The 12554-nt window shown below is 42.4% G+C and overlaps 1 protein-coding gene across 1 annotated transcript in view; it reads right to left on the reverse strand.

The window, feature by feature from the left end:
- fuom (fucose mutarotase) overlaps nt 1–12554 on the reverse strand; it is a 33515-nt gene that overhangs the window by 13777 nt on the left and 7184 nt on the right. The window contains exon 2 of the mRNA XM_039773701.1: nt 1759–1827. Coding sequence (XP_039629635.1) covers nt 1759–1827 — 69 coding nt within the window. The remainder of the gene's footprint in view (nt 1–1758; nt 1828–12554) is intronic.

The raw sequence follows: 12554 nt of genomic DNA on the forward strand, positions 1-12554 counted from the left end.
ACTTCAATCATCCTTCACTTGATGATGGGGCAGGAGACCCACTGTGACCTGTTTTATCATATTCAGCCAAAGATGAAAATAAGCTGGAAATTTTAGAAGTCCTTATTGTGAAAAATAATAAAGGTTGTAAGAATACCTAATATGTGAAATGAAAGCAAAAGTCAAAAAAGCAACACAATACTGCTGCACTTCAGTTTTTTTAATTGAGAAAAAACTGACATCTAGCAAGCTGCAAAAATGGCCAGTATAAGAGGTATAGTTTTTAAAGTAACATACAAGTGATATAGTTCTTGCTAAACACATTATTTGAACAATATTTTAAAAAGACCTCTTAAAAAACAACAGCTTGACATGGAGTTGGTACATCACAAGACATACTCACTCATATTGGATGAATATACATTCATCTTTGGAGGAACCTCACAAAATATGTAAAGGACACTCAAAATAGTTTAAGATTCTTTGCCCATTGAGAATGCCAGCAGTGCTAGAGAAAGTTTAGGGAAGGTCAACTAGAGACATGAGCTATGAGGAGAGATTGAAAGATTTCTCTGAAATCTTTTGCGCATATTTCAAGCATCAGATGTGAAATGCTGAAAATAAAATGAATTATTCTAGAATCTGCATATTAGATATGACAAACGTGTAATCTTTATATTGTTCACTTGGTAAAGACTTCTGCTCAGAGTCTTTTATTTTAATATTTCCATGTAAAGTCCAACCTTCCTTTCAACCTGTCTCTTGAAGTTGTTCAGGGATTCAAGTCAATAATTTTCAGTTCATTTGTAAACACCGAACAGATTCTCAGAGAGTCACTACTCTGGCATACGAGTACTTCAAAAGGTGACATGAAAACCCACTCATTAAACCAAAGCATGGCAAGATCTCACCCTTGTTATGATTTACTTGCGTGATAAATTTTTCTTGTCTTTAGTTTTCTTCTTTTATGTTCTTTTCCCCTGGTTTTGTGAGCTTTGTTTTATGTAAAATTAGTTTCTGTTCATTTTAATTTTATTCAAATAATAGTTAAGTATGTTGATTTCGTTTTATGTATTTTTCCTGGACATCAACACCGTCCTGAGACTTTGTTGCCTAGACCAGACATTGGACTGCTAGGCAGCTTATGCCCAAAGTTGGCCCTTGAAATACACCAGCACAACAGATTAATCTCTATCTGAGCTTGCAGAATTTAAATAACAACAGCAGCAATTCTCTGTCTCTACTTAACAATAAATAAAAAAACCATCATGAGCACATATAAGTAATAGTGTTATTTAGATTTCCTGGTTCCTGACTCTGGATTTCTGTTTCTTGTTTTGATTCTTGCCTTATGATTTTGATTAGATGTAAGACAGGCTTGACTCTTAGATTTGCCTTTCTGGCTTGTTTAATATTTTCTCTCCTGATCATTTTCTTTTATTCGGTTTGTCTTTTTTAATGGAAGGCACTCCCATTCATCTCCTTGTTGCCACAATAAAATTAGTTTGTCAGTTGTAGCAACATGACAATCTCATCTTGTGTGCTACTAAAGGAATACAAACTTCACTGGTGTTTCAGGAATGAGAAGTGTGAAATATTAGTATATAACTGTAAATTGTTAATTGGTTGAGTATAAACTTTAAATTCAACTATTAATAGTAAAGAAACCAATACAAGAGAAAAAACTCTTGTTAAGCACTAAAGTTTCTTATTTGTTGAAACCAACATATACAGAAGCTCATCTAGGTCAGAACTGATTTAATATTGTATTTCACTTACCATCTGCTCTTACTTCAGTTGGACCAAATCGGCAAATTAAAGAAACTGGAAAGTTTACATCAGCAAGAACTAAAAGAACAAAAGACAAAAGGAAGGTCAAATTAATGTTCAGCCTAACATCATTTCACATATACATTAGAATGATTTATCCAGACATGATATTAGCTGCAGTATGGATTGAACAACCCAAGAAAGACCAACTCTGCTCCTGCCTTCCGACAGTCATGGTTGTGAAAATCAAAGGACAAGTTCATTATTTTTGATATTTAAACTCAGATTTAATTTAGATGTATTGACAAGTAGAAAACAATAACCTTGTTCAACATTACAAGTTAGGAAGTTCTCCAGTTAGCTGTCTCAATAATTTACTGGGATTTGCTTCTTCAAAAATAACATTGTGTGACTTCATAACTTCCTTGGCCAATAGCATTCCTACACTTAAGTGTTATCCTTGGTAAGGGTGTAGGATTAGGTGTGCTAAAAGTCCTACTTAACACTTTTTATTATGGAAAACAGTACAGGAACATTGGTACTGTGAAGGCCATTTGAGTACAGAGAACTCATGCTCAAGAAACCAGCTTGAAATGATTTGAAATTTGTGACATGGTGGATAATTAACATTATTCAAAGTTATTGTCTGTTTTTACATGCATTTTTATTACTCTTTAATTTAATATTGTTTTTTGTATCAGTATACTGCTGCTGGTTAATGTGAATTCCCCCTTGGAATTAATAAAGTATCTATTTATATCTATCTATCTATAATCCTACTGGAAGTAGCCATCAGAAGATGGGTACACTGCGGTCATATAGGGACAGATAAGATCAGCAACAATACTCACGTAGGCTATTGCATTTAAACAATGCTAAAGGGTACAAAGGGGCCCAAAGTGTGCCAAGAAAATATTCCTCACACCATTACGCCACCACCACCAGCTTGAACCGTTGGTACAAGGCAAAATGGATGCATGCTTTCATATTGTTGACACCAAATTCTGACCCTGCCATCTGAATGTTACAGCAGAAAAGTCTCATCAAACCAGACACCATTTTTCCAGTCTTCAATTGACCAATTTGGTGAGCCTGTGATAATTGTAGCCTCACTTGCCTGCTCTTAGCTGACAGAATTGGCACCTTGTGAGGTCTACTGCTGTTGTAATCCATCTGCTTCAAGGTCCGATGTGTTGTGCATTTAGAGATGCTCTTCTGCACACCTTGGCTGTAACAAATGGTTATTTGAGTTACTGTTGCCTTTCTATCAGCTCAAACCGGCCTGTAATTTTCACCAAGACAACTGCCACTCACTGGATATTTTCCCTTTTTCAGACCATTCTCTGTAAACCTTAGTGATGGTTGTGAAAATGCCAGCAGATCAGCAGTTTCTGAAATACTCAAACCAGCTCATCTAGCACCAACAACCATGCCACGTTCAAAGTCACTTCAATCCACATTTTCATGCTCAGTTTGAACTTCAGAAAGGTTGTCTGGATAATGTCTACATGCCTAAATGCATAGAGTTTCTGTTTTGTGATTGGCTGATATTTGTGTTAACAAGCAGTTGAACAGGTGTATCTAATAAAATGGCCAGTGATTGTGTGTATATACATACACACACACACACACACATATATATATATATATATATATATATATATTGTGGTCTCCGGCCGGGGCTGGATCCTGGCGGGACGCCCAGGAGGACCGGAGGAGGGCTTGTGCCTCCTCCAGACCGTGAGGGAGCGTCCATCCTGGTTTATGTAGGGGGCCTCGGGTAAAGAGCTTGGAAGCCCAGCCCTGTAGGGACCCGTGGCCACCGCCAGGCGGCGCCCCAATGCCTGCATATCCCTGGAGCCCAGCTGGAGCCCATCCGGGTTCCCATATAAGGAGCTGTCTCCCTCCAGTCAGCAGTGGATGTCGGGTGGAAGAGGACAGAGCTGGAGAGAGGACAAGAGGCACTGGGGGTGCACGTGAGCACAATTTGTAAATATTCTTGTAAATAAACGGTGTGTGGTGGAACTATGTTGTCCGTCTGCCTGTATCCGGGTCCCAGTTCACAATATATATATATATATATATATATATATATATATATATATATATATATATATATATATATTGTCACACACGTGTGCATGGGAAGCAGCTGAAGGGCTTAGGAAATACTGTTTATACATCTGCCCAGGGGGGGGCGGGGTGCACTGACGCTCTTTCTGAGTTCTCTGCAGGTCTTACCCGGGAAATCCCACAAGGAGCCGCCATTTCCAGGAAGGACACATCACTTCGGTTCCGCCCCAAGAATGAGGTCACTTCGGTTCCGCCCCAAGGATGATGTCACTTCCAGTTCCGCCCAGAGGACGACATCATTTCCGCCCTCTGTGCTATAAAGCTCACTGCCTTTGCTTAGGCAGGCAGTTCTGTTTTGGACTCTGTTGTGTAAACAACTGTTACAATGCCTCAAAGACTTTTGCAGCCGGGAAACCGTAATAAACGGGTGGCTGCCCCAAACCTTTCCACGTCTCTGGTCTCCACTTATTACAGTGGCGTAGTCGGCAGGATGGTGTCCCCGATGAACCCGGGACACGAACTATCACGGAACCAGGTGGGTGAGTACCGGGCCGAGTTTCAGGGCGGGAGTGCCAGAGGGTCAGGAAGGACGGTGCAGGCTCTGCTCCATGAGCATAACCGGTGGGGACCACCCATCTCGTGGAGAACGTAGAGGGGACCCACAGGCGTGGGCTGGCTTCTGGGGAACACACACGAGTGGCTCAGTATGCTCTCCTTGGCAGGAAAGCCGAGCTGCCCATCGGGACCAAGGTCCCAGTTAACGATGGGTTGTCCCCAGGCCGGCAGGTGAAGGAAATCATAAACTGGGAGTTTAACCCAAGCAAAGGGCTGTCAGAGCAGGCTATGGCTCTCTGGCAACAGGTGGGTGAGTGGCTACGCCATTGAGTTAACCCCTTACAAATAGTGCAGCAAGTGGCCTGTTTTCTGCTGCTAAAAGACTACCCCAGGAATTTGCCCAGCCGCCTGGGGCGAATTCCATTCTATGGACGAGCTGCTGCAGCTCTTGCAAACCCAGAGGCCGGCTGTGAAACCTGGGAGGGCAGAACAGCCGCTCTGTGGACTACCCGGGAGCTATGTCCCACTAAAGCAGTCCCTTCCACGCATTCCAGAGCTTGTTCCGAAGTCGCCGGGCCGTCTGGCTTGCGACCTGTCGGGAACAAGGCGGACCGTAGGGGACAATGGCGGGTTGTTTGTGTGCCCTTAGCAATCCCTGGCGGATAAACATACGGGGAGCTTCTTATTAATGGACATAAGATAACAGCGCTGTTCGATTCCGCAGTAACGTGTCTGTCGTTGCTCGCCGTTTTATTCTACCGCAACAGTGGATTAAAAAGAAGACCAGTCTAAAATGTATACACGGAGATATCCGCACATACAATACCGCCCGGTGTTACGTATGTCTCGGAGGAACCCTTCGACAGCTTACCGTGGCGGTGCATCCGGATCCTCCGCTTCCGTAATCCTCGGGCGAGACTGGTCTGATAGTAACGCGGTAGTTTAGAAAGCATTCCCGAAAACTTATGGCCTCGTTATAGATGACAACGATTCATCTCAAGTTGCTTCCACACCGTGTAATCAGCCGACAGGGAGTGGGGCGGTAGGCCAAGAGAGTGACGAAGACACTCCCGGACCGTCGCGGGCTACTACGCCATCCACTAGCGCCCGGCAGCGAGGAGGAATCTCCGCCCCTTGAGGTCAGACCGACCCGCTCTCTGAGTTGCACTTTCAGTTTAGAGCGACGCCGGCTTCTTTCAAGAGAGAACAGTGGAATGACGACTCTCTGAAACACATAAAGAATGCAGTGGTTCTCGTTAACGGCCAACGCACGCATTTGCCCATGCCACAGGGACCTCACTTTGTCGTTGATAATGATTTGTTGTATCGGGTCGCTGAACATGAGGGGAAGGTCCGGAAGTTGTTGCTAATCCCGCTGACCTACCGGGCAGGTTTGCGAAGTTAGCACACTCCCACCTTCTTGGAGGCCATCTCGGCCCGATAAAACATTAGAGCGAATTAAGCTCCGTTTTTCTGGCCGGGATTAATGAGGAGGTTCGCGCTTTTGCTTTCCTGTCCGGAATGTCAACTGCGGCAAATTCCTAGGAGGACCGTGCTCCTCTGGTTCCCCTTCCCTTATTGACGTTCCTTTGATAGGATTGGGGTTGACATAGTAGGACCCCTAGAACCCTCAGCCCGAGGATATAAATATATACTCGTCCTCGTGGATTATGCTACCCGATTCCCTGAAGCCGTTCCGTTGCTCGGCTACCACAAAAAATATTGCACGGGAACTAGTAGGAGTCTTTTCGCGAGTAGGCATTCCTAGAGAAGTCCTGACGGACCAAGGAACGCCTTTTACCTCGGAAACGCTCAAGGAGACTGCCAAGTTACTGAAAATAAAGCATTTAAAGACCTCGGTGTATCATCCTCAAACCGATGGCCTAGTGGAGAGATTTAATCAAACTCTCAAGCAAATGCTACGTAAGGTAGTCAGCAAGGATGGGAGGATTGGGACCAACTCCTCCCCTTGTCCTCTTTGCATATCGGAAGTTCCTCAAGCCTCTACGGGTTCTCTCCATTTGAATTACTGTACGGAAGACAACCCCGGGTTTATTGGATATTTTAAAAGAGGGCTGGGAAGGGGAGGCACAGCCCTCCACTAATATTTTGGAATATATCGCCCAATTGCGCGGTAGATTTGATGCAATAAGACCGATTCTAAAAAGTCATATAGAGGAGGCGCAATCAGCACAGGCCCGCCTTTATGACCGGCACGACTCTCCGGGAGTTCCAACCGGGGGATCGCGTCATGGTATTGGTACCAACTTCTCACTCTAAACTGCTCGCCCATTGGCTAGGCCCCTACGAAATTAAGGAAAGGAAGGGATTGGTTGACTATTTGGTGAAACAGCCCAATCGCCGACCAGCTGAGCGTAATATATCATGTAAACCTGCTGAAACCGTGGAAGGAGAGGGTCCCGATCCCTCCTCCGACAGCCCTGCTCTCTTCGGAAGTAAGTTCCCTTAATTTCGCGAGCAGCTATCCCCCAGGCAGAAACAAGAGCTCGAAGCAGCTATCCGCTCTGTCCCCGAGGTGGTAAGTGAAAAACCCGGTCGGACCTCTCTGATTGCGCATGACATATTGACTGACCCGGGGGTGATCGTCCGTGAGCGACCCTACAGACTCCCGGAGGCAAAGAAAGTAGAAGTGGAACTGGAAATCAAGCGAATGCTGGCACTAGGAGTAATCGAGGAAAGTAGTAGTCCCTGGTCCAGTCCCATCGCCTTGATTGCTAAGCCTGACGGCAGTTGGAGGTTTTGCAATGACTTCCGCCGGCTTAACCAAGTTTCCAGATTGATGCTTATCCCATGCCTCGCGTGGATGACCTCCTCGAGACTGGGACCAGCCAAATTCTTGACTACACTTGACATGACAAAGGGGTACTGGCAGGTTCCTTTAACGGAGTCGCGAAGGAAAAACGCGTTTAGCACTCCTAGCGGACACTGGCAGTATCGTGTCCTTCCATTCGGTTACACGGGCCTGCGACTTTTCAGCGTCTGGTGGACAAAGTGCTCCGCCCCATAACTCGTTCTGTGCTGCCTATCTGGATGACGCGTCATTATTCCAGCACCTGGAAGGAACACATACAGCAGGTCACAGCAGTATTACGGACACTGGGAGAGGCCGGGCTCCGAATCAACCCCAAGAAATGTTTCTTTGGATTGAGGGAAGCCAAATATTTGGGCTACCTAGTGGGCGGGTACTGTGAGGCCACAGTGTTCCAAGTTGCAAGCCATAATGGCCTGGCCCGTCCAAACCAAGCGGCAAGTCCAATCCTTTCTCGGTTTGGCGGGTACTACCGCCGGTTTGTGCCTCGCTTCTCCGAGAGAGCGCGCCTTGACCGATTTGACAAAGAAAAGAGCTCCTAATACGGTGGTATGGTCTGATAAAGCGGGGCTGCATTCAGTGACTTAAAAGGGCTCTGACTTCAGCACCTATCTTGATCTCCCCTAACTTCTCTCTCCCTTTATCCTCCAGACGGACGCTTCGGACACAGGCTTGGGTGCCGTGTTGAGCCAAAGCGTCGACGGTGTTGAACACCCCGTTATGTACCTGAGCCGGAAACTGTTGGACAGGGAGACCAGGTACGCGGCGGTGGAGAAAGAGGCTCTGGCGATCAAATGGGCGTAACTCAGCTGCGGTACTACCTCTTGGGTCGCGTGTTCACTCTGGTGACGGATCATGCACCTCTGAAGTGGATGGCCCTTCACAGGAGTCGAATCCACGGGTCACGAGGTGGTTTCTTGACCTGCAGCAGTACAAGTATACGCTCGCTCATCGACAGGGGTCTCTTCATGCCAACGCCGATGCCCTCTCCCGGCCCACGACCTCTCGGTGCAGGTCGCCCGACCCGGGTCTGGGCTGAGGGGAGTCTTGTCACACACGTGTGCATGGGAAGCAGCTGAAGGGCTTAGGAAATACTGTTTATACATCTGCCCGGGGGGGGCGGGGTGCACTGACGCTCTTTCTGAGTTCTCTGCAGGTCTTACCCGGAAATCCCACCAGGAGCCGCCATTTCCAGGAAGGACACATCACTTCCGGTTCCGCCCCAAGAATGAGGTCACTTCGGTTCCGCCCCAAGGATGATGTCACTTCCAGTTCCGCCCAGAGGACGACATCATTTCCGCCCTCTGTGCTATAAAGCTCACTGCCTTTGCTTAGGCAGGCAGTTCTGTTTTGGACTCTGTTGTGTAAACAACTGTTACAATGCCTCAAAGACTTTTGCAGCCGGGAAACCGTAATAAACGGGTGGCTGCCCCAAACCTTTCACGCCTCTGGTCTCCACTTATTACAATATATATATATATATATATATATATATATATATATATATATATATATATATATATATATATATATATCCTTTTCATCAGCAGACCAGAGAATCAAAGAGTAGAGGATAACTGAAGACTGAAGCCCATTTTTACCCCAGACACTTCCCGTTCTGGGGTAGAACACACATAGTTGGCACTATTTCTTGAAACAACCAGTCTGATGGATGGTCTTCTGTCTGAAAAGAAAGATTTATTTATTTATTTTTGCTAATTTCAATATTTGTAAACGTTTTTTCAGAATATATTTAAACAATGCTAACAAATATACTGTAAGACACATGAGCTTGGGGTATGGTACATCCAAAAAGGATGGTAACACAATTTCCATTTTTCCTTGAGTGGAGGTTGTCTCACCAAAGGGCAATTGACATCACTTCCTGCCTCTCAACTCTCAAACTGGTGCCACTGGGAGAACTCTGTCTTTTGTGACCAGACCTCCAACTAGAGCAGAGCTTTTTCAGAAGAAAGTCTAAAAAATACCCAACCAAAGAGACACCATGTCACTAGTGACTACATCATCTATACTTTTTCATTTTTTTTCTACAGTGGACATTAAACAGGGTTGGTTATCAGTGGTACTCCAACCCTGCATTTGTTTCTGTTCTTTTTTTACATTATAAATATCCTGCATGCTATATACTTTTTTTGTGTGCAAGTCTCTTTTTGGTATTGCACCACTGTCCCGAGGAGACATGCAGATAAGAATACAATTGTACTGTAAACAAACCTAAATTGAACAAAGACATGGCACATCAAAGACACGTCAAACATCACTATGCATGGGGAGTAAAAAAAGTGCCAAATACTGTATAAAGCAGGAAGGTCCCAAGAGCACATGTTATTGCCTTATTCTATAATAAAAAAAGTACAGGCTCAGTTTCACCCTTATGTCTACACAAGCTTCACTCTTTTGTCAGTCCTGCAGGAGTGTGCCAATCTATTTGCTGGTAGATAATGCTGTCTGTGAAACAGACGGCATATGCCTGCATCTGCTGGGATCTTGGACTTAACAAAATACCTCTTGGCCAATTTGGCTAGCTCCTCCATTTCAAAATCTCTTCAATTTTCAGGCACTTTCCCATTGCTAACCTTAGAAAAGACTTACAACTTGCATTATACAAACAAGTTAGATTTAAATTTTTTGTCATTTGAATCACTTGTGGTTTCTTAACTAGAGTTAACATCAGCATCTTGCATACCCTGATGTTTTACCCAGCACTTTTTGCTTTGTTCACACATACACCAACCTGCCCCATAAATAATACAAGCAGTTCACTTTTAAAATTGCTAGGATTGACTTTCCCAAGATTCTTGAGTCAGCTTTGATATTGTATGCCCTCCACCCTGCATGTTACCAATACATTCAAGTGTGCATGTGTATGTTATAAAATGGACTCTCATACACAACAACAAGGGAAATGGGGCCTACCAAACATATCATAAAGACAGACCAGGACCTTAACTTGCCAGTTTAGAAGAGGCAGTCCAGTTTACTCCCAACTACCACCAAGAGGCTTTGGCCTGACTAGGCCCCAAAAATGGGAAAACTGGAGAAAAGTTCAAAAAATAAACTTAATATTCTAAAATGCCTCACAAGCAAAAACTCCTGCGTGTGATCTAAATGTCAACAAGGATCATTAATAAAGGAATACCCCTTACTTATATTAAAAAAGAAATAACAAGAAAAGCTGAAAAGAGCAAAAAAAGGGGTTGTCTAAAAAGACCATCCTAAAGCGAACAAATCCCAAAATACTAATACAGAAAACAGTAAAAGCAAAGGTAATGCTCACAAGATAACTGCAAATAAACTTCAGTGAAAAGCTGCCTGATCTTCGTTATTCTGGGCTTAAAAGAATACTCCATCCATTACATTTTTATGCTATTTACCCCATGTGGCTTGTAGTGATGGCTAAGAAAAATCTTTAATTGCATGTTTTCTTGCAGAAAGGAAATAACAAACTTTATGTCTTGGGGAACCACACACAAAGCACACAGAATGGAGACACATTCAAAAAGACAGTACATAATTACTGTACAACCATAGCAGAAAATACATACAAATTTTAAAAAATAGTAATTCAAAAGCTTAGAAAGATTTTATTTCTTTGTTTTCTTGTAAAACAGTTTGAGCTATATTCTTTGTATAAAAACATGCTATAGAAATACAAAGGTTGTTGTTGTCAAGAAGGAGAACAATTGTGTGACTGAGTGGAGTTCTGTGCAGCCAGAAATGACTTCAAGATGTGTGATTGGCATTGTGTGCCCAAAGACTAAATACCTGTAGACCAAATTTAGTAGTCATATTGCAATTATTCTTGTTGAAACGCCTTAGGCAGACAGTCAATTTAACACAACCCCAACTTAATTCATATTTTATTTATTTATAAAGTATATCTAATCCAATGTAAAAGGAAACACTAATATGAAAGACAGCCATCCCATGGTATCTCTGGGTGTAATCATGCACATGCCATTTTGTGTTCAGGAAAGATCAACTCATGAAGCTTCATTTTGGAAAAAAAAAACACCTAGAAAAATTATAGTCAAAGCATGATGCAGAATTAAGGTTAGCACTGTAATAATCTTATTGATCCAACCATGTTTCTAGACTTACGAGTATTTTACTGTTTAATGTATCAGCTAACATCTAGTAAAATATACTGTACATTTATTGTTTAAGCTGCTATCTTGATTTTGATATATTTCATTTATAAATATTATACTCCAGTAAAATAATACAAATTTCAGTCTCAGATCATTCTTTATCAACAATATGAAGATGTGAAAGTTTAAATAAGTGAATCCACGGGAATATTAGTTAAATTAAAAAGTCAATAGATTTAAATTGCTCATTGTCATTCTGAATCAGAAATTTAGTAAGTGGGTTAATTGATTCTGCTTGATTTTATGTCTACATTATCATTTCAATGTATTATTATCCAAGCACTCCATAAAATTTGCTGAACATGCTTTTTCATTACAGTGTCATGGGTCACCAGAACAAATCCCAGCAGCACCCTACTTCATTTGAACCGTTGTATTCATTCACACATATATTCATTTTCTGAAAACACTAATTGCAATGAATGGGCAGGAAGGCTACTTTCTTTCTTGAGAGTGGAAGGCAGGAACCAACCTCCAACACGATACCATTGCATTTCAGCTGTCATACATTTATCTATCTATTGTCTAACACCATTAATCCCTTAAGCATCAGGTACAAGGTAGATATCAACCCTACACAGGGTACCACTTCATCATAGTACACAGTTAAACGTAGGAGAAACAATTACCATAGCAAACATGAAATACCTATTTTCATGAATCTTTAACCGGAGAAAAATATAGGCACAGGAAGAATGTGCACAGGTCTGGAGTAAACCCCTGTCTCCCACAGAGCTTTAAATTTAAACAGTGCGTATCAATGAACTATCAAACATCCTTTTACTGTAGTTTCTATCTAAATGAAAATTCTTGCAACAGGCTTTAAAAGTTGAAGAATTCAACATAATTGTACAAATTGAACTTGAAAATGTTCTTGAACTTCATAATTAAAAAATTACAATGAGAATTTCAGTATGATTTTAAGTACAATTGAATGTGTATTACACTCTGAAAGTGAATTCTTGAAAAGAAAAAGAAAAAAAAAATCCAAGAAAAACATTTGAGGTGTAAAAATATAGAGTATTGTTTTTAATTATTTAGTACATCACACTGCTTAGCTGACCTTCACAGACTTACTGTATTTAATCAACCTAATCAAGTAGTGATAAATACTGTAAATATGTTTATACATCATTGGACTAAAATTTAATTCCTGGAAATCTAACAATGATTTT

This window comes from Polypterus senegalus, chromosome 1 (assembly GCF_016835505.1).
Source record: "Polypterus senegalus isolate Bchr_013 chromosome 1, ASM1683550v1, whole genome shotgun sequence".
NCBI lineage: Eukaryota > Metazoa > Chordata > Cladistia > Polypteriformes > Polypteridae > Polypterus > Polypterus senegalus.